At 36.9% G+C, this 24,085-nt stretch overlaps 1 protein-coding gene across 1 annotated transcript in view; it reads left to right on the top strand.

Moving 5' to 3' along the window:
* LOC122328188 (neurocan core protein-like) overlaps window positions 1-20,430 on the top strand; it is a 57,735-nt gene extending 37,305 nt beyond the window's left edge. Inside the window, exons 9-10 of the mRNA XM_043223897.1 lie at window positions 4,984-5,100; window positions 20,342-20,430. Of these exons, the coding sequence (XP_043079832.1) occupies window positions 4,984-5,100; window positions 20,342-20,430 (206 nt within the window). The remainder of the gene's footprint in view (window positions 1-4,983; window positions 5,101-20,341) is intronic.
* The last annotated feature ends 3,655 nt before the right edge of the window (window positions 20,431-24,085 follow it).

Here is a 24,085-nt window from a genome sequence, read left to right as displayed (position 1 = left end):
AAAAAAAATTATTTTCTCATTCAAAGTCTACTCATTCTCAAACATGCAAGAAAATAGATATTTTAAAGAATGTGGGTACCCAAATAGTTTCTGGTCCCCATTGACTTCCATGGCGTTATTTTTTCTTTTCCATACTTTCAAAGTCAATAGGGACGGACTAGAGAATGACTAAATGTTGACAGAATTGTGTGTTTTTGGATAAACTTTCTCTTTAAACAGTTAATGATTAATGTCAATTTGACAAGTTTTAGTCGAAGACATTATAAGGGCGATGAGAGAGAGATGTGGCGGCTGTAGAAAGGTGTTAGTGCATTCAAATAATAACAAAAGATTACAACACAAATTAAACATCACCTCAAAATTGTAAATACTAGTCAGAATCTTGGAAACAGTTTCTTTAAATCACAAGTTTCTGGAAACCTGAGATAGCATTGTAAACCCACTGGAGGCAACGTGTGTTTTGTTGGTAAATTTGTTGAAATGAATTAATTTTCCCTGCATTTACAATATGATTTTATTGCACTGTTATGATAGAATATATTGTAATTCAGATTATAGCACCTTTGTAAACTTAATAAAGCTGTAAAAAAGTTAAAACTCACAAGAATCAAATGTAGTTTTATAATAGTTTTTGTATAGAAAAAAGCAGCGCCATCTTGCTTCGAGCGAAGTGTTTTGAATCCACTTAACGAATACTTTTCAACTTGTAAATACAATAAATAGCCTCAAGCCATCCTAGGTGTATATGACTTTTCTCTTTCATGTGAATACAATTGGAGTTATATTAAAACATGTCCTGGCTCTTCCAAGCTTTATAATAGCAGTGAATGGGTGTTGAGAATTTGAAGCCCAAAAAAGTGCATCCATCCATCATAAAACCAGTCACAAATTAGACGTACAAGATGAGGATGTGCAAAGAAATGAATGGATGCACTTTTTGGGTCAACACTCATTAACTTTCATCGTAAGGCTTGGAAGAGCCAGGTCTTTTATAATATAACTCTAGCTGCGTTCATCTGAAAGAAGAAAGCCATATACATCTAGGATGGCTTGAAGGTGAGATAATCATTGGCTAATTAAAATTTTTGGATTAAACATTCCACTGAAAAGGTGCAAACAAATAGCAAATTTGAACAAAACAAGCTAAATTTAAGATAAATATATTTTTAAGATTGAATCATATTATCAAACATAATCTTGCCCAAATTTTTTGGAGGTTTCAGTCTCTCTTACAATGAAAATACTGCTAAAACATCTCCCTGTAGCAGTGGACACGAGGTTCAGAAGTATCGCTGAAGTTCTAGCAACACTTTATTCATACAGAGAGATTTACTTGTGCTGGCCAGCCACTATAATTTTCATCTATTGTTTTCAAGTGTGAAGACCTCAGAGGGTTTGATTGGATCTTACTGCGATGAAGTCTTCAAGTATTTCTCCCTTAACAAGGGCCTCAGTGCAGCATCATAAACAGCTTGTTTATGAGAGAAGGGAGCCTGTACACTTAAGAGTCTAGGCGGTGAAGCACTGTATTAGTATTTTATTTTCCTAGAGACTGTCCCTCATGGCCATGCACTGTGTTTTTGAGAGATAGCGACTGAATAAAAAGATCGCATTTTAATGGTTCGTCATCTGCTTTGGAGGTCAGTCGCTCTTCTAGCCGTTAAAACTTGTATTTTTCACAAGCATACTTGTTTTTTGTTTCTGTTCAGATTGTGGGTTAGAGCTAGGCACTCAATCAAGCGACTTGTGAGTAAGACGAGTATTTTTTAAAATTTATTCCTCAAAAAAAAGTTGTGCAAATGAGATGCTGTGTGGTGGAAGTTACGATGTAGGCACAAGTTTGATGTATTGCAGCTGTTTTGTAATCAAGCGTTTAGCGTGAAAAATGACTATTATCCACTTACATTGTTTGTAGAGTTGATCGTCTAAGCAGTCTTTTGCATCTCAGGATGATCCTCTGAGACCATGAACAGTGCGTGGACTTAAGAGAGAAAGTCATGGAGAAATAAAAAGAGACGGAATTGGGGAAGAAGGAACTATTTTAAGCCCGCTGTGTAATTAATCATAAGCCAACGGCACGAAACGGAGGAGGCTTTTAACCGCTATTGCTTTCTCATCCGTGTTCCATTGTTTTCTTTGATGTGTTTGTTTATCCACCCCTCTACTCATTCACCGCATGTAAAAAGTCACTTCATGCGTCTTGATTGATCAGATCACTGGGGGAAAAAATGGTGAAGAAACAATTTTCATTCAGAAATTACTAGTAAATTTCCCAAGCATTGCAAAGAAACGTCAAATATTGTACTGAAAACACAATTCAGTAATTTTTACTTTTTTTAATTTTAGTTTTACACGCATCTATTTAAATTTGCTAATTTTGAGTGTATTTTATTGTCACTTTATTGGCACAGTCATTTTAGTTATTCATGCTGTTTTTAATCATATTTATTGCTGTCCAAAGATTATTCGTGATTAATCACGTTCAAAATAAAAGTTATTGTTTATCTAATATATGTGTGTGTATTTATTGTAAATATATAAATACACACACGTATGTATTTATTTAAGAATGTATGCACGTATATAGTTAAGTAAAAATGTATTCTTTTTAATCCGCAAATATTTTCTTTACGTGTTCTCCTTATCCTATTTTGATTTAGTATGTGAGTCGCTTGCTCACTTCGCAAAACTCCCAAATTGTCCGTGCTATCATAATTCCTTTTGGGAATGAGTAAAGCTTACATATGTGGCCTGAATTACCACACGCATTTACACCTCAAACCACCTACTGAGGTGTTTCCATATTATCCACAGCTTAGGGAAGCGATCTCCGTCGGGACTAGCGATCTGTGCAGGAAATGGCCTACGTCGTGACTAATTGTTTGGGACCTGAATGTCTTTTTTCCCCTGCACCGTTTCCAGCTTAGCGACAAGAGCTCTCCATCCTCTCAGAAAACGATCCGTTTGACGGGATTTGGGATGAAAAAGCTCTCGAGTGGGCACTGAAGAGTTCATTTCATCACGATGATGACGAGGAGTCCTTGAACTCTGTCGCTCTCTTGGAGTTGTGTGCAAGAGAGTCTCTGGTTTGGGCGCGTTCATTAAAATTGGTCAATGCGGATCTTTATGTCATCGCGCCTCGCGTGGAGAATTCACAATAGCCCAGCTGCCTCTCGCTGAGCCGAGCCGGCTTTGAGAGCTCATGAGAGAGCGGGGGAATGTTTATCCGCTCTTTCTAGCTATGAAGCAGCAGTCACTCATGTGTCACACACTTGTCAATCTCAGCCATCCAGCTGGGGGTTTCTGCTGGCTGTTGTCTTTGGACTAAAAGAACAATTGACTGCAAAAAGTGAATATTCACCGTGTCCGACTTTCACAGTTTGTCCTTCATGGAGTGCTTTGTATTTCGTTTTTGTGCAAATGTGGACTTTGTGCAGTCTTGGTTTCATTTTTGGGACTTTGACGTGTGAGCAGGGCCTTGAGCCTGCTTCCGAAATGAATAATTTAATAAGAGCAATGGGTGGATGAATATTTAGCTTCAACATACTTTTTAGTAATTTTTGTTGTCTGCTGTCAACCTCCCTTTTTAAAAGACCAGCACGTATTTTATTATTTTTTATATATGTATTATAAGTAGCCTTAGAAATAGACGGACCATTATAATCAAATGTTTAAAAAAGTATAATATATTAAAAAAGTATAATATATAATAAATAATATAGTCAGACACATTTTTACATTTCTAATATTATTATTGCATTTTGAAAATGTAATGTTATTTTTACATGCGTTTATATTTTTATAGCCTTATTTAATTTGTTCACGTATCAAAATTGAAACATGATTCATGCCATTTGTTGGTTCATTTATGTACTTATTCATGTAGCATTTCGATGTTGGTTTTCTAGCTAGACCTGCATTGACCATCATAATCCGGCCTGAGCCAGCGTGGGACTTTCACGCTGATTTTTTTCAGCCTGGTAAAATGAGCAGAACTCAAATACAAATATAACAGACAAATGCAAGCGCAGTACAGTAGCTACAGAGCACAGCCGCAAACCTTGCCTTTAATCTGCTTTCATACTCTGCTCGTATATCGTTGCATGTGTGCTTTTGTTTTCTTAAGGGATTGTGCGCTTCAAGAAGAATCCGTTAGCGGAGAGAAAATAAAACAAGCTGTCACAACAGACAAGAAATATAGTACGGTTAATTTCTACTGAAGAGCTCCCAAGGCCTCTAACAAAGTAAAACTCGATAAGATGTGGGAAGTCGAACGCGCACTGTGGCGAGCGTTGCTAGGCCGTGTTGCGATTTATCTCCCCTGCTGTAAATAATTGCGTGTTTGGAATTATACCGGAGGAGACGTGGTGTGTTTGATGCACTGTCAGATTGCGTTTCGTGGTTGGAAACGGATTATAAAGCAGCACTTAATCAATTTCCGGCGCAAGTTGTGCGCCAACGTCCTTGTAAAGGTTTCCTGTCCGTAAGTTGAAGTAATTATGACTTAATCTGTAAGATCACCACACCCCAAAACATTTCGCCGTACACGGGTTTTTCCAAGAGTCGTAGCTCACGGAAATAAAGTGTGTTTATGACCCAAGAACGGTATGGTAATGTGCCATAAAAATAGACGATAGTGTGCGCCGCTACTCTAGGCGATGATCGGATAATTTATGAAGGCCGGGGATCATCAGAGGCGGACATGGTGAATCGCATTGTCCTTCCCTGCGGAGCATCTGTCATGATGAACGGGGGATGACATCAAACTTGTGCTAATCTCTCACCTTGTTGAAAGTCATACGCTCAGGCTCCTCTTCATTTTCAGTCCGGAAAGTGGAGGATTTCTGTTCATGTTTCACGAGTGAGGCCCAGACTTTGGTTGTGCACTCATACAGTGCAAACATTGAGCCTTGGTGCTCATATGGGAAATTTACATTCGAATCTGGCTCTAAAATGCATTTTCTTTATGTTCTCTCTTTACAGCCGAAGATGATCCCTGCCAGACCAACCCGTGCCTGCATGGTGGAAGCTGTTTGACCGAGGGGGAAGGATACAGTTGCCTGTGCCCTCAGGGCTATTCGGGAGAGAGCTGCGAGATCGGTAAGTGGATTAAGAGAGAGGTCGGGTCGGAACAAAAGAGGTCAAGGATGTTTGAAGGAGCTCCCTGCAGCTCTAGAAGTGCACTCGAATTTATGCACACAGATAAAATTGGATATAAAACCAATGCGAGCATCTCTTTTGAGGGTTGTGCCTTTGACCCTTGATGTAAAACCAATGAATACGATTATTAGCAAGACGAAGACCTACAATGTCCGGCAAAATTTTTATTTACAAGCATTTAGATCAGCTGCAAACATTTTTGCCGGAAGTTGTAAAGGAATTGTATGTTAGAAAAAAAAAAAAAAAAAAAACATTGCAGAGATTTTTACTAATATATTATAATTGTTGTCATTATTATAGTTTTTATATAGTTATATAGTTTTTAATTATTATAGTATTTTAAATTTATTTAAACATTTGTCCCTTTTGAGTTTTAATTATTATTTTTATAGAGGAATTTTAGTAGTAATATTAGTTGGGGTTGTTGTTTTGTTGTTGTTGATGTTGATGTTAATGTTAGTAACAAATGAAAGTATATATTATTAGAGAATTCATTTTTGTATTAGAAATAACCATTATTATTCATTTATTTGAACTTCTGTCACATATAATAACTTCTGTTATTATATGAGATCATAGTATATAATAATATTATATATTATAAAAGATCAACAAATTTTGGCCATTAAACTGGCAATTAAAATTTTTCTCATTTTTAAAATTTCACTGCATTAAATATTTAAAAAGTATTTTAGAATATGTACTTTAAAGGGGTACAGGCTCTATTTTTTGGCTGCGGGGTGTTGCAGCTGACTGCAAAAATTGGGAAGCCCTGTTGTAGTTGATATGAGTAGCTCTGCAGGGGAAGATGGTTTACAGAAGCAGAGAGACCTGACAGCAAACTACGAGGTGGCATGTACGGGAAGTGGCTGCGTGATCTGACAGGGCTGCACACAGCTCATTCTTCTCTGTCAGACAGGAACAGGAACAGGTGAAAGGAGAGCTGGGCTGGAGGTTGGAAGGGTTTTGAGAAAATGAGAGCACACTCTGAACATTAGGGCAAGGCTATGCCGTGGAGAAAAAAGGAGAGATGGATAAAGAGGTAGAAAAGAGTCAGAAATAATACATATGGAGCAGCTAGGACTGTAATCACTTGAAGAGAGCATGAAATGACAGTCTTCAGAAAGTAGTTAACATCCATAATGTAGCGTAATTCTCAGTAATAATGTAGGTTAGTGATGTATCCTTCTGAATTGGTGTGAATCATGAAAAAATGGACCGTTTATTATTAGTACTATTACTATTACTCATACATTGGAGTAGTGGATTTTTGAGATTTTAGACACATAGGTGATAAAAGTTGCAGAAAATGCCCTAAAACTACCCATAACTCAACGGCAGTAGATTTTGCAGATGTTTTAGAAGATTGCTTTCAGAATATGCAGCATTGGCTTGTGAATTTACTAACTAACTAATTGATGAATCGCTGAAAAATTAAATGACGAATCTAAATTATTTGAATAAACATGTGCTATGATGGTCTTTAGATGAAGTACATCAAATTCTGTGCTTCTAGAAGTTTGAAAAGTGTTTTTATATCTAAAGGGCGGTAACATTTTAAAGCTTATACTTCATACCTAGTTTCAACAATTATGGTCTTTGACAACCAGTTTAAGGGCATGAGGAAGATGAGGAGGAAGTCATGAAAGGAAGTCAAACCAAAAACTTTGTGATGCTGGCAAAAATCTTTGTATATACATTTATCTTTCTTTGTTTTTTTCACCTATTTTGTGGTCATAAGCAAGAGGGCTGAGGCCATAATAAGGTGTCCTTATGGAGAAGCATCTGGATGTCAAAGGTCCCAGCTGTGTTATGGTGGAGAGGTCAAAGGTTAACAAAGCCACATTATTCCGGGCCTCATTATCAATCTTTTCACAAGTCAGCTGCACGGTCGATATTTGAATTATGCTAAACTGCAGCAAACAGTCGATCCGTTGCTAGCACGTGTGCTAGTAAGCATTACAACGCGATGCTAAGCGGCAAGTACGCTAACAAGCGGTCTATAGATTTGATTCACAGACACATTTTATACCATTCTGCACAGCCTTAGGGATTCATTTCAGATTTTTGACACAAATGGCATTCTGGAGAAAACAATTCATGTTTATGTAATTCCTACACTTTTGGACGTCAAAAGTTCCTTCGGGTGATTTAGTAATTGGCTTTTCCTGTGGAGCATTCTGCATTAGCATTGTGTATAATATTAATTACAGCCAAAGGCAGTAGGTTAATTGCATATTACTGCAAACTCTTGACCACATTTTGTACTAACCCAACACTTGATCTCTGCAGTCAATGTGTTGTCTTATGAAAGAAAGATGAATTATGTAGGGGAAGTGTTCTTTGATTTTTTTTGTATTCATATTCATTACTGCTTTTTGCTAGGACTAGCCTTACCCTGCTGTGCTGCAAACATGACCATTTATGCTGCAAACATGAATAATATTGAACCTCAGATTGGGTGGTTTATTAAGGAATGTTGTAGTTTTAAAAGAGTTTGGAAAGCATAATAATTGGTGGAGAATGCGGGCACCAATTTCATAGACTTACATTGAACAAGGAACAAAGCTATATCTACAAACCATAATGTCATATAGACTTCACAGTTATCTCCTTTGCTCTTAGGCCTATAGAAACTACACAAAACACCCTAAAAAGCACATAGCAACACCCTAGCAACCACATTGCATCTCTTGCTGTCTGTCTTAGGAACAAAATGTGTACTATGGTTACATGACATCGAAACATGATATCCTTGGACTCCATCCTCCGGGACTCAGATTGTGCTCAGCAATTTGGGAAGAGGCATTTAGGATGCATGCATAATTTATTGACCGCGCATCTGCCGGGCACTTGAAACATTTATGAGAAAGAGCAAAGAAGCTCACGGCAGGACAACAAGATCACTTTCTTTAGAGGCACAACATGCGAACATCATCCAGACGAGCCTGTCCATCAATCTCCACGGGGCTCCCGCTCCAAGAGATACATGAACTGGATTGAGACACATCCTGAGTTTGGTGATGTTCAATAATTTAAGGGACGCTTGAAGAGTTCACACATTCATTTGAGACACAAAATGGTGCACAAATAACTTGACGGGTTTGGATTGCTATTTGTAACTGTTCTCAAGCTAGAGAGACAACTCTAAACATCTTCTTCCCAGACATATTGTTAGTTAAAGGAGTTTTCAATCATATTTTGAACTTCCTACAATGGATAGAAATGCATTTACAGTTATGGAATGTTGACTGCAAATTAAATACGTTAGTTCAAAATGCACTTTTATGGACAAAATCCAGTCACTTACTGTAAACAACAACTATGAATCATCCCTCAATTTGTGAAATTTTGTGAACGTTTGTAAAGATAAAATCGCAATAGAAGTATATTTGGTAGGATTCAATTGGCAACCTCCCAGTCTGTCTTGTGAAACCAACACAGAAGTAAAACTGCAATTCATCGACTGATGGCTACAAAAGGGAGTCATTCTTATAGACTCCTCGTGTTAAAATGGCCAACTTTACAGTAGAAAAAAATGTTTACAAAGAGTTGTTTCGGTCTATACAGGTAATGTTGCCCTTCATCACAACTGTGAGGGGGCCAATATTTTTAGCCAATTAAATTATATTAAGCTTTAAAGTTCTGCATATTTAAGAGTGTGGCAAATTGAGTGGCAGGTGGATTGCACCACTGCTGAGCAAGGACGTGTGGTTTCATCAATGAGTTCCTGTGTGTTTGCCCATTTTGGATTATCCGAGAGTAAAGCACGGTGACACAATTCCAAGATGGCGATCACTAGCTCCGCCTACTCTGAGTTTCAAAAATAAAACTTCAGAAACTTACGGGCGACGTCAGGGACACTACGTCCATGTTTTTACACTCTATGGTAGAATTCCATACAAAATTATTCCATACAAAAATGTGGGTTATTGAGCCGTGTGATGTAAATATGATTTAAATACGATATTTACATAATGTTGTGATTTGCAGCATTATTTGAATGTTATTCTCCTTTAGCAACAGTAAAGATTGTGGTGATCTCTTTCTCTCTATTTTAGTTTCTACATTCCAGAGTTAAAGGACCATCAAATCAGCCAAGCTCAAATCAACAAATTAATTTTGAGGATACTTAATGAGTCAATGGGTCACAACTGCTGAAAATGGGGATTTGGGAGGTTGCGCAATGCATTAAAACAATCAAAACGCCAAAAGCTGTCATATTTATTCAGCCTTCAGGGGAAGTGGATGATGTTTCTGTTAAAGCTGAATAACACAGATACAGTTTTACAGAGCAGATGTAATGCAGTCAGACTGAAGCACACCCGTATGATTCAATACTTATTCACTTTGTTGCAAGCAGTCGATATGTGTAGTCTCATCCAGTAATATACTTGAAAGGGTTACATTTTCTTTTCACCAGTCCTCATAATATATATATATATATATATATATATATATATATATATATATATATATATATATATATATATATACCATGCCACATTTTCCTTCTCTCAGTCTCTCTTTTCACTCTACTCCTCCATTCTCTTTTTCAGTGCTGCTCCCTCGACCCTTGTCCCCTCTGGCCTGTTGTTATTTGCCAGAAAGGCTGTATGAAAATTGCAATGCACTTCAAAATGGAGTGAAAGCAGCCCTTTGGTCCCCCAAGCCTTTTTCTCCAGTAATACATTGAATTTGCCTCTACCAGACTACCATATATTTTCTCCACCCTTAACCTCGTATGCATTTCCTCCATGGCTTTATTTGGTCCCGCTACTCATATTGCAAACACACAGGCATTATTGCTATTAATAGCATATAGTTGCTAGTATGCTATTTTTTACTTTTAAAATTAACAAAAAGCGATGGTCATAGTTAATATTATGAACAGAAACAAAATTTGGAGATTTTGTCACAGTTACTTTTTATTTTTATTATTCTGCAGAAGTAAGGTTTATCATATTTATTTTTATTACATGCAAAAACTAAATAATCCCTTGTTGCGTCTATATCAGGCTCCATAATTGCATGCAAAAGATGAATGAAGTTTACCCTATCGATATTTTTGCCCTGCAGCCCTAGAGAGCAACTTTCTTCTGGGACGTTTCCCGTGAGGAAACTCAGCCCACTGCAGCATCTCGCACATCAGCACGCCTGTTGATTGATGGCTATGTGGGCAAGCCAATACCCCTGTGTACGGCTGCTCTTTACACGGGACGATCCCCGCCGCCCCCCACCAGTGGCTCATTAAATCATCCCTTGGCACATTCCATCCTGCATGGAGAAGTGATCAACAAATCATTGACAATCATTTTTCATTTGCCGACAAGTATCCCGGCGCGATAGGCTGTGTGGATCCCTGCACCCTCGGGCTGTCGGAAAGGACCGGCACGCGCAAACGAACTCAGGTCCATCTGCTCCGTCAGACTAATGTTGGCAAAGACAGGTAGAGGGCGGCCCGGTTGGCGGCCCAACGCGACAGCAGGGGGCGGAGCAAAAGAAAACACAGATTTGAAGATTAACAAGCTTTTATGAGTTTGGCTCAGCAGGCGATCGCAGAAGTTGTATACACCTGCTGTCCATAAAGTCCTAGACTGCCACATTGCTACAGTTTACAGCAGCTAAAGCCAAACTTTTACAGTTCCATACCGAATCTCGTAATCCTTTCATTTTTCAAGTCAGTACACATTTCAACTAGTCAGATGCACTAAATTGAAATTTAGGATCGAATTGGTGGAACGCTTTGCCTTTTTTAAGGCTCACACCAATAGCTAGATAGCAGTAAATAATAGAATTTTTAAAATATTTTTGTAGTATTTGTGTATAATAAAAAAAGATTACTAAAATAGTTTGAAAATCACTACATTTACTAAAAACTAAAATAAAAGAATTATAAAATAAGGAAACTGTAAACAATTTGTGTACTATTATAAAAAATATAATGAATACATTTTAGCACCCAGTTAATCTTTAAATATGAACTTCTTTATTCTGTTCTTTGTCCTATTACCAGTCCTTCACAGATACATACAATTTTTTTTTAATAAGTCTGCAGCCAACAATGCAGGACAACATTTATTATTCTATTATAGTCATTTTTACCTATTTTTAAACACAAATAAAAAGGTAAACACTACAAACAAAATTGAAAGAACAGCATTTGATAATTGTGTGAAGGGAAAAAACATTTCCAAAAATCATTTGAAAAAGGGTTTGAAAAAAAATTAACTACACTAAAATCTAAAAAAATAGGAACTATATATATGAATAACAAAAGAGAATATACATTATGAATTTTTAAAAATACAAAAGCGTGATACAATAAATCCACAAACATACTTTTGTAATACATGTACAATTATTTTACAACATAATTTTTAGATGTCAACCTAGTTTTATAGGCTTTGTAGCTCCAAAAGTAATCTAGTGAGCTGTGAATATGTCATTCTAGCCACTACTGTGCAAATTATAGTGTTTGTCTTTTTATTATGAGATAAGACGGTTAAGAAGACAGAAGAAAACTGAGGATGGAGATGTAGAATACAATATAACAAAACAAAGAATCAGTCTGTAAATGTGTGCAGGCCTGAGTGTCGAGCGTCAGTGTTGTAGTGTGTATATGTGCTTGACTGAACACTCCACTGGCGAGGGGATGAAATGATGTGTGCTGGCCTGTGATTGGGTGCTGATTCAGCGATGTCAGTCATCGTCCATGCGACGCTCCTCCGCAGTAGGATGGGAACAGAATTTGTAAAGCCCAGTCATTTACTGTACATTTGGGGACAAATTGATTTTCTATGAAGTCAGTGTCTGGGTTTTGGAGCCTCTTATCGCTGTGGCAGGTGGATGGACGTGTTGTCCTGGGAACGAGTTCTGGAAATGAATTATGGGGTGCAGAGGGGGGTTCTCTTATCTCAGCTTCGCCGGGACGGCTATCACGTGAATGTGTGCCAGTACTTTGAGCTTTGACACCGCTCTGTGTTAAATCACAAACACTTATCACAGATGTCACGCCGAAGAACAAAGATGCTAAGTTTCACTGCATAGGGATTAGCTGTGTGTCTGTCTTCATGTCCTTGCGTCTGTCTGTCTTCCCTGTCCATCGTCCCTACATTACCGCCTCTGTCTTCCTGTCTTTCTATCAAATGTCTGTGCGACTGTCTGTCAGTTGATCTCTGTCTGTCTATCTGTCTATTTATCATCTGTTTGTCTGTCTGCTTATAATACAGTCTGTCTGTTCATCTGTCACATCATCTGTCTGACGATCTGTCTATCCATCTAACATTTGTCTGTCTATTGATCTATCCATCTTTCGCCTACCTGTCTATCCATCTGTCTGTCCGTCTATCAATCATCTTTTCATCTTTCTGTCTATATACCTATCTATCCATCCATCTTCTGTTTAACTGTCTGTCTGTCTATCTATCTATCTGTTTGTCTGTCTATTTATTTAACATCTTTCAGTCTGTCAATCCATCTATCTGTCTATCTATCATCTATCCGTCCGTCCATCTATCAATATGTCCGTCTACCTGTCTGTTCATCTGTCATTATGTCTAACTATCTTATCTGTCCATCTATCTGTCTGTTTCCCCATCTGTTTGTACGTCCATCAATTGATCTGTCTGTCTTTCTGTCTATCCATCTATCTGTTTGTCTGTCTGTCCATCTTCCAGTCTGTCTATCTATCGGTCTATCCATCTGCCTGTGTATCTATCTATCTATCTATCTATCTATCTATCTATCTATCTATCTTCAATTGAGATGTACGCGTGTGATTAACATGTAAAAGTCACGTGAACTCTGTTAGCCAGCTAAAGCAAGCGCTTTAGATAAGAGAGTTATGCAAAATGTGCAGCGCTGTGGGACCCCGGGGAGCAGGATTGAGAAAATTTGTGCTACACGGCTTCCTTGATCCTATTTTTCTGATCCAGGGTTCATCCGTCTGCTGATATCTGATTGATTTTGACGATTTGGAGGAAAGTGAGAGGTTACTTTTTTTTTTTTGTTCGTAGACATCTCTATTTATATCCCAGTTAGACAGCAATATCTGATCTTGTGCATTGATTAGAGCTTCGTTGGGTTTTGAAAGTACATCGTGAAGATTCCCCATCTGGAGAAATATGGCAGATCTCCTCATTCCCACATGATCCCCCAAGCTGTGTGGATTGCATCACAGCCAGGGTTAGAGGGGTTTTACAAAATCTATCCTTGGCCATGTAAGCCTTCAGGCCTTCTAGAGTATCTGATCTGGTCAGGGGGAAATCTTCAACACTGCATCTCACTCCATTCCTCTTGCGCTTCTCTTTTCGCCACATTGCGCTCCTTTCTCTCCCCCCTCGCTCGCTCTCTCTCTTTCTGTGTTTGAAGACAGCTTTGAGAGCAAGTTTGACCTCCCCACACCAGAGAGAGAACAGAGGCGCTGTCAGATCTGAGGAGCAACAGTTTGAAATGTTGTGACACCTCTGCTCATTAGCTTCTGCAACGCTCCCCGAGTTGTTGCACTAGCCCTGTCAGCAGTGGCTTGGACAGTGCCTGACTTCAGCTCACTAAGATGCTGCCCCCAGCTGAAACCCTGGTGCTTTAAACTCGACCAGACCGTCACAATAAATCATCCAGCTGCTTTCCTCCAAACTTCAATTTGATTTGTAAGTACACATGGCAGATTTGTCTAAATCAGTTTAAAGGACTGGCAATACTTTGACCTGATTTGATATGAGTGTTCAGACTATCTATAAATCTATCTATCTATCTATCTATCTATCTATCTATCTATCTATCTATCTATCTATCTATCTATCTATCTATCTATCTATCTATCTATCTATCTATCATTGTAACGTTTTAACATTCTATCTATCTATCTATCTATCTATCTATCTATCTATCTATCTATCTATCTATCTATCTATCTATCTAACGTTCTAACGTTCTAACGTTCTACATATCTATCTATCTATCTATCTATCTATCTATCTATCTATCTATCTATCTATCATTGTAACGTTTTAACATTCTATCTATCTATCTATCTATCTATCTATCTATCTATCTATCTATCTATCTATCTATCTATCTATCTATCTATCGTTCTATTGATTCTATTTATCTATGGTTCTATCTATCTATCTATCTATCTATCTATCTATAGTTATAAAGTTCTAACGTTCTACATATCTATCTATCTGTCTATCTATCTATCTATCTGTCTATCTATCTATCTATCTATCTATCTATCTATCTATCTATCTATCTATCTATCTATCTATCTATCTGTCTATCATTGTAACGTTTTAACATTCTATCTATCTATCTATCTATCTATCTATCTATCTATCTATCTATCTATCTATCGTTCTATTGATTCTATTTATCTATGGTTCTATCTATCTATCTATCTATCTATAGTTATAAAGTTCTAACGTTCTACATATCTATCTATCTGTCTAGCTATCTATCTATCTGTCTATCTATCTATCTATCTATCTATCTATCTATCTATCTATCTATCTATCTATCTATCTATCTATCTATCTATCTATCTATCTATCATTGTAACGTTTTAACATTCTATCTATCTATCTATCTATCTATCTATCTATCTATCTATCTATCTATCTATCTATCTATCTATCATTGTAACGTTTTAACATTCTATCTATCTATCTATCTATCTATCTATCTATCTATCTATCTATCTATCTATCTATCTATCTATCTATCTATCTATCTATCTATCTATCTATCTATCTGTCTGTCTTGTTCAACATATATTTGTAGCGTTTTATCCGTCTATCTGTCATTCTATCATTCTATCACTCCATCTTACTATACTTAGTTTTTTGTTCTATCCATACAGTGAATTTTATTTACATAGAGGCTGCATTTAGTGGTGGTAATATACAGTATGTTAGGTGTTTAGTGAATAGGATGCAGTTCTTGCAATGGAATCTTCAACTGTTTCGTGATTTTGCCCCTAGATGTTACAGGCCGCATTTCACTACAGCCTCTCTGGTCTTTTTAACCTTAATCAACTTTTATAACAGCAGTAAACCTTACTCGTCTATGGACATCTATGTTTGCCTCAAAACTATCAATAACCAAATGGCTTCTATTGATTGGAGCACACCCATGTGGTTTGAGCAACTGAATGTATCAATCTTTTGCCGTGGCAGTCGCTGTCAGTGGTCTGAGATCCTTTAAATGAAGAAATGTCAGAGAGCTATTGATGCATGTGAATGTCGGCCGTCATTTATACCTCTCGGCTCCCAGCGGGTGACCGGCTCCTATTGTGCAGACGTGATTTGTACTGACATTATTGCACCGCAGTCCTTCCCTTCAATCCATATCCAAATAATTACCCGTATTTATTATTTATTTATTGATTAAATAATTCTTTATTTATTTTTCCTTGGAGCAAATACTGTAATAACTGACCAAAATATTTTAGGACTTTTTATTTGGCGCCACTACTCGATTTATTAATTCATTTTTATCACAAAATATCGCAAACCCGAACCTGATGCAAACCCAAAGTTATGATGAAATCAAATGAAACTCTGCCGAAAAAACATGACAATTTGCAGGACCCATCACGTTAGCATTATTAGGAGCCTCTCAAGAGACTCTTCTGAGACGCAAATTGACGACTCTGTTTCATCAGTGTTCTGAAAGGAGTGTTTGTTCCCACAGGCATGTTATTGTAGACCGCCGCCTCAGTAATAGCAACTTGAGGAAAAGATTACAAGGGCTTGGCTGTGCTGCGTCCTTTTACGCTTATATATTATTGTTTCATTTTTGTTTGCTCATCAACTGCTCCCGTTTGCTGATTATCCCACTCCCGGGCGCACTCCATAAAGCTCTCCACGCTGAAAAAGCCATTCTCGCGAAGCCAAAGCAATTACGATGAAGACAATCAACAGAAACAGGACGCACGCCTCTCTGAAAGAGTGTAATTTATCTTTCAAATGTTAAACAGTAATAAAATAATGTCGCGGAGAGCTTGGAATTTCATGCATTCTTATGGAACGTCATTTTCGACGACTGCAGCGATTCTACTCCTTAGAAAATGTCAGGGTTGTCTTGTCATTGTCATACATCTTCAGGGCTCTCCTAAACTCCTCCTCCTCGAGGGAATTACGGCACTTTGGAATAAGTTTCCTGTGAGGAAGGTCAAAGCAGAACAGTTCGAAATGGATCTATCATTCTAGACATTATTCTATCTGTCGTTCTGTGGTTTTATCTATTATTCTATCTAATGCATGTACGTAATATAATCTATAGTGAGCTTTATTTAAATACAGACCGCATCCTGATGAAACTATTTTCGGTGCATTGAAATACTCCATTCTGTCAAGCCAATTTAGAGTTGTCTCCTCCTATTCTGTACTTTCTGAGTTGGCACAAAGCAGTGGAACCAACAGTTCAATGTCTGTATACACAGACCAGATGGAAGAAATGCACTTTGATGGTTTCGAGCAAAGGTTCGGAGGTGCAAACAACTCTGGGACAGAGGGCTGCTGCGTCCCAGACAGCTGATGCATTGCAAATCGGCCTTTGTCATATCCGGTCACATTTTCAATCATTATTATTTGAAGCCAGAAGCACGGCGTGATAAAATATCTTACGCGAGAAGTTGAGGAAGAGAGTCCTTGCTTTGTGGTATTGATCTTTCTCTTCTCGCAGCGTTATTAGATTCTGATCCCATGAAAAAGCGCTGGATGGATCATTTGGCCGTGAAATAGTTGATTGCATTTGAGGTCTCATTTATAAGGGAAGGGAGGACTGTTTACATTTTATTTGGCACGTCATTTACAAATGCCCCAGCAGCCGCTGAAATTGAAAACATAAATCTGGTCAACCCCAAACTAAGCATCTTCCTTCGGCTCGGAAGCTGCGGAAAATGCTCAAGAGCCAATGTCAGAAGGGACAGGGTTGACTGACTAAGGCTGCCCTCAGCTGTTTTGTGCAACGTTTTCAGCACAAAATACCGGCCCTGTTTGTCTCGTGTGGCCTTCTCTTCCTGTCCGGCCAGCTCTCAGGACACTTGTTTTACTAAGGCTGCTGCCAAAATACTATTGGTCTCCAGAGGAAGGAAGGGATGCCCGGTCGGTAAGTGTGTCTGGAGGAGCCAATCGAGCATGAAGCATGTAGTGTGCGCGTCCCAGTGGCCCATTTGGTGCTCACTCAGTTTATTGTACCTTTTTGGACGCAAGTAATTTACTGTGAACCAATTTCCTGGCCGGTTGTGATCATTTTAGGTGAGCATTTATTGCATGTGATTTGCAAATCAGTGGGATGTGAATCTTAAGTAAATGAACGATTCTGATTGCTTGAGTCCGGTTGCTTGAAAGTTCCATTAAAATTCTTTTAGTAGTATAAATTGAAGACTGCAAAACCGCTAATAATTACTTTAGAATTTTATATTGCAGACCTTCGACATTTTATACATATGTTCATTAAAAGGACGCTTTAGAAATAGGAAGCAAAAAATAACCCATTTCATTCTGGATCTGGAACACTGCAACAGTTCTTGGTTTCTTTTTAATCTGTCAGTAAAATGAAAAGATTTTTTTGTAAGCAAGAGCCCTCCGATTGATATTTAAGTGTGTTCGGTTCACTTAAATGAACTGCTCATAAGAATCATTCATTCAGCAATCGCTGGTTGCAGTATGTTTTTGATTCACTCAGTCTGGTTCGTGAGAGTCATTTGTTTGTGACTCATTTGTGTTTGATTCACTAAAATCGAAACACTGATAGAATTCATTCATTCAGTAGTCAGACTGCACTGGTTGCACTGTGTATTTGATGTTTATTTTTAGTAGTACATTGTATGATGAGAGAAGTATGACTCTGGAGATTCCTGGGATTGGACGTCTAGGCGTGCCAAGTCTTTCCCAGCTTGAAGCCCGCTGACACTTTGACTCTGTGATAGCTCTACCACTGCATCGTTTTGATACAGTGGAGCTCTGCTTTCATCCCAGCGTGTTTCCTCTGCATCTAAAACCTCATTAATCCAGCCATGGGTGTTTTATACTCCAGGCAAAGTGGAGATGATCCAGCCGCCCTCTGCCTTTGCCTCTCTGGAGCCCAGGAGATACACTCTCAGAGGGTTTGTAGGCTAGAGGCTCTCGCTTTGCCAGCTGTGTCTTAATTGATTTTGCCCTCAAGCTCAGGATGAGAAGAAGAAATGGTTGCAGGCAGGTGAACCATTGGATATAGGGTATGTGTGTCCATGCATGCACCCCGCTGACCCAGGTCTAATTTTTATGTGTGGATGTGTTTATGTGTGGAAATACCAGGATGAGAGTGTCAGAGGTTTTACAATGGGAATTGTTAACAGTTATTCTGCTTAATGCTTGAAGGCTCTTAAAATGTATATTTTATTTCTTTTTAAAACTGGCTTAAAAATGTATTCTTTATATTTCTTAATGGCTTCCTACATTTTAGTAACCACAAATATGGTTTAATAGTGTGTTTCTCATAGTAAAGTTAGTTTTTTATTTAAGCCTTTTTAATATATTTATATATTTATTTATTTGTTATACATGTGCAAGAATAAAATTGAACAGCATATAAAAATGCATGCAAAAATAAATTACTGTTTTGTAAACTAAGTTCATCTCCAATTTATATATATTTTTTTTATAACATTTTAGTTTTATTCTGAGGTGCTATGCTGTGTTTATTTATTTTATTACTTTAAAACGTATTTAAATACTTTGTTTAATATTTAGTTTCAGCTTTAAAACTTTATTTGTTTGTTAACATTAGCATATTTTATATACTGAATTATATTTATAACTCAAAACTAATTTCTTCTTCCTTTGTGTATTTATTTTTGTGTTAGTTATTATGAAGTTTTTATTTAGTTTTATTCTCATGTTATGTATTAATTAAATGCATTACATTGTTGTATTTATTTATTTGTTTATTTGTTTAAGTATCTTTATATATTTAATTATATTTATACAACAAATTTTAAGAAATGTGGAGAAATTACATATATATTATAACTCAAAACAGTATTTAATGTCTAGTTATATATTTATTTTTTGTTTTAGTTATTGTTTTAAGTTGTTTCATTATTAGTTTGTTCTTTCATCTTTTTATATTCTAATGTTTATTATATGATATTGTTTTTAAATTGTATATTGCATAATGAATAAATAGCTCAATAAAATGTAAATAAATCTTTACATTTCTTAACACAAACAGTTCAGTAAATATGTTATTTTTACCTGGTGGTTAATAGATGCACGATGGAAATTATATTTATGTTAGTAACCACAGCAAGATCATAATCACAACAAACTAACCTAGAAATGCTATAGTTATTCATGTTGTATTTTTGAAATATATGACATAAAACTAGTCTTTTTAAAATCTACAAGATAAAGTACATGACATTTAGACATCTTAGGGGCACCTTAAAAAATTCACACAAGATGAACCACAACCGATCAGAGACCAGACTTTTATACTAAAAAGCTGATGCATAAGTCATTACGTATTTTACACGCTGTTTTTTTCACAGTTAACTTTTATAGAGCATAAACTTGCAAAATGACATTACGAAATGTCAAGTTTACCATCACAGCTGTCATGCTGAAATATCTGGACATATGCCATTGATGTTTATGCAAATGTGCTTTGTATGGTATCCAGGAAAATTATACTAGTGTAAATCAGCCTAATGTGTCTAATAAGTCAGTCACTGTTAACACAAAACCACAGAAAACCTGAGAGAAGCAATCTAGGTCAAACAGTAACTTTTGAAGAAAGGCTCGGCAGATTCATCTTCAACCCAAGTGCTTGTCTAATTTCTCCTGTGAACACAAAGATCTGATGTTCACAGCTGGCCGAAGTTCTTCTTTACACAAACGTGTTTGTAAAGGGTCCAACTCATTATTATAGTGATTTTCAGGCCTAGTATTGTAGATCATTTTCAGAAACGCTAGCTGCCAGACATTTTACCTCAGTAATTGGAAATATAGAAATGTTAGGACATATGTTAGTTTGAAAATAGAAAATAACGAGAACAAAAACTTTCTGGCGTGCTGCGCTTTAGCACCTGCGGTACTTTCTCAGCTCTAATGAAAAGGTTAAAAAAAAATAAAAAAAGCAAATGTGTTGTTTCTGAAATTCGTAATCTCTCCGTTTCTCTTTGTTCTCGCAGATATTGATGATTGTCAGTCCAATCCATGTCAGAATGGAGGCACCTGCATTGATGAGATCAACTCTTTCGTATGCTTGTGTCTGCCATAGCTATGGTGGAGCTACCTGTGAGAAAGGTAAGAAAATATCAAATATTGTATAATAATTCAAATGATGAAATATACGGCATAAAAGAAGTGGGGAGTGGGGGAAGTTCCTGATCCCTTTTTAAATCGGAAGAAGTGGCATATTTAAAAAAAAAAAAAAATATCCATTTTAATTTTAGTTGATTATTTTGTTTCATTTGTTTTTATGTGCATTTGTCATTTTAATATTTTTTTTAATTTAGTGGATTTTTAAAGGCCATTGAATAAATGAATGAATGGATGGATAAATGAAAGAATAATGGGATAGATGAATAAATGAATAAAAAGAAGAATGGATGGATGAAGGAATGATGTGATGATGGACAGATGGATGGATGAATAAATGAAAGGATGAGGGGATGGAAGAAGTGAAGGATGGATGAATGAATGAATGAATGAATGAATAAACTGTTGATGGATGGATGGATGGATGGATGGATGGATGGATGGATGGATGGATGGATGGATGGATGGATGAAAGGATGAAAGGGATGGAAGAAGGGTTAAGGATGGATGAATGAATGAATAAATAAACCGTTGGATAATGGATGGATGGGGTGAATGAATTTATAATGAGATGGATGAATGAATAAAAGGAAGAATGGATGGATGAAGAGAATGGAATGATAGATAGATGAATGAAGGAATGATGGGATGGATGAATGGATGGATGGATGAATGAATGGATGGATGGATAAAGAGATGATGAATGAATGAATGAAAGAATGAATTGATGGATGAACAGATAAATGGAAGAGATGGTTGATGAATACTTTAGGGATGAATGAAAATGTGATAGGATGAAGGGATGCTAGGGATGCATGGATGATCAAAAAGGGATGAAGGGATGAAGTGAATCAATGAATGAAGTGAGAAAGGGATTAGTGGACAAATGCATGGATGAAAGGTTATATGGATGAAAGTTGCTACAAAGTGATGCTAGTGCACACACAGAATATTTATATGTATTCGCGTCTATATTTATATTAGTATAATTTATATATGTATGTATAAATATATATATTTAATATAAAATGAATATATTTTTCTTAAATATGTATTATTAAATGTTTGTGTGTTATACATACATAAACACAACATACATATGCTTTAGTAGGTGGAGATAGCTAAACAAGCAGCACTTCCTGTTCTGGAGACGGCACATTTAATCCCTGCTGTAATCCAAGCAGTGTCAGACCTCTGCTGCATGATCGCTTTCTCCAGCCTCAATGTGTTTGCTGTAAGGTCCTGTGGCCTTACAAGCAAGCTGCTCAGCTGCAGGGCAATGAAGCATGTATGATCAATCCCGCCCCCGCCGCACGAGAGAGAGTGCTAGTCTGAGAGGGAAACGAGTGAGAAAACAGAGGAAGCAGCTCGACTTGAGATCGCTCTTGATGGAGGCGAAACGCACTTCCACCCGGAATCCTCCCCAACGCGCAGCCCCCTCAAAGCCCCCGATCATACACACACACTTTATGTCTTGTAAAGTGGGCCTGAGGAGTGGGAGCAGTGGAGCTGGAACGAGTCCATGGCTGCCCTTTGGTGGTGGCGACAGAATGTTCGTTTTTTGGGTGAATCCTTACTTATTAGCATGCAGGGACTACTGTCTACGTGTCTGCAGTCTTTTGATTTATATTTCATTTTGGAGCAGCGCCTTCATTAAATGCTTGAGTCTGATTGGCCATAGTTTGTGTGTGCAAAGGATTATAGGGTGTTACAGTTAGTCTACAGATGTAAAATCCCAAGGATTTCTTTTACAGAAGAACAGATGTTGTGTAATGGACATCTTAAAAGTTACATAAATACTTTAATAACTCTTAGAAAAGGCATTATTTTTGAGATTGCAGTCCAGCAATTTAAAAAAATGGATTTATGTTTTTGCTATTTATAATTCAATTACATTTATGTTGTAGCATTTTATTTATGAATTTATTTTAATTTATTATTATTATTATTATTATAATACATAAAAAGTTTTTTAAATTATTTGTTTTTTGCAGATTTAGAATTCAATTTATATAATTTGTCATTCTTAATGGAAAATAAATGATTAATATTAATAATTAAATTAATACATTAATATTATTATATATTATTATTACAGAGCTATACTTTTTAAAAAAATCAATCAAAAGATTTATGCCTTTGATGTTTTTAAAATTAAAATATATAATTTGTTGTTCTTAACAGAAAATAAATATAGGAAAATATATGTTTCTATTTATTTTTATTATTACTATTATATAAAACTCTTTTTTCTTTAAGTAAAGTACAAAATGTCATTCTTTTTATTTCGGGAAGAACTGAAAATTTGTAATGAAAATGTAATATATTATTTTATAATGTAATTCAAATAATACATTTAAAACCCGGTTCAGTTCTTATGGGGGAAATGCTTAATTTCTTTTATTAGAAAAAAGAAAGAAATATTAAAATGTGCAATACATTACACACAATGCATTATTTTAATTATATTAATTATTTATAATTAATCTAATTTATAACTTTAAATTAGTAGTTCTATTACAGTAGTCAATTCAGCAAGCAGTGCTCAATGCATGAAACCTAAAGCGCTGTTAACGTATGTTTGGAAATGGTACTAATGCGTATATTTGGCATTTCTGGGCACGCTTGTTTGCCATTCTTCAGCTCAGCGTGAATATGGTTGTTATTCACGCACCTGCACTGGCGTTTTCAAACCGCACTCGAGAGCACTAATCTGGATGGGTTTTGTGCGCGAACAGTGTTAATGTACACCAGCACACAATTTCTTGGTCAAGAATGATCAAAGAGGCGCTGAAGCCCGTGTCAGAATTAATTTGTTTGCTCTCGCCCAGTCTCCTCGTGTAATGTGATTCAAAGACTGTCTGTTCTCACTTACCAAAATCCTGAAGATCAGTCCTGGAAAAGCTCACCTGCTCCACCAGAAACCTCAATTTCCATGGCTACCGCCAGCGGCGTCAATACACCTGCAACACCTCCCAAAACCAATCAGTTTAAGAGGGCTGGGGCTGTTAAATCACTTCATCGTATTATATGTATCAACAGAACCGCTGGGCCAATTAATCTGCTATGCTAAATTTTTAACTCTCGACAGGAAGTAAAAAGCATTTCTAAGCGCGTTAAGCCTACGTGACAAAGCAGCAATCCACAATGGGTTTTTTTGGGGGAAATAATCATCGATTGTCCTTAACTTTGTAAGCTCCCACGTGTCGCCAGCTCTGAAGAAACCTTGGCTTTCCTTTTCTTTTGGTTTAGCCTCAAAAGCTTCCCCTTGCTCGTGGGCTCGTTCCCTCTCAATCAGATCCTCAGTAGACGTGTACCCGGCAATTTCTGCTCAGTAGGCTTTCGCCCAAAAGAGAAAGCGAACGAGAAATTCACAAACATGGCTGGCGTGCTCCAAACGCCTCCTCCATTCTTCATGCGCGCGGAGCCGAGAGAATGTATGGTAATTGAATAAAAAAAGCTGATTAGTGTGTGGACATTACTTAATTAATCCCAGAGCTGCAGAATGCACTGTGCCACTTGCCCTTGCGTTAATATCAGCGCTTGTTCAGTTCTTTGTAGCTTCTTTTTGTAGAAATCCCAATCTAAACAGCGCCAAATATTTGTTGGAGAGA

Source organism: Puntigrus tetrazona, chromosome 22, assembly GCF_018831695.1.
Source record: "Puntigrus tetrazona isolate hp1 chromosome 22, ASM1883169v1, whole genome shotgun sequence".
Taxonomy (NCBI): domain Eukaryota; kingdom Metazoa; phylum Chordata; class Actinopteri; order Cypriniformes; family Cyprinidae; genus Puntigrus; species Puntigrus tetrazona.
Note: the sequence above shows the minus strand (reverse complement) of the source record. Positions and strands in the feature narration are given on the sequence as shown.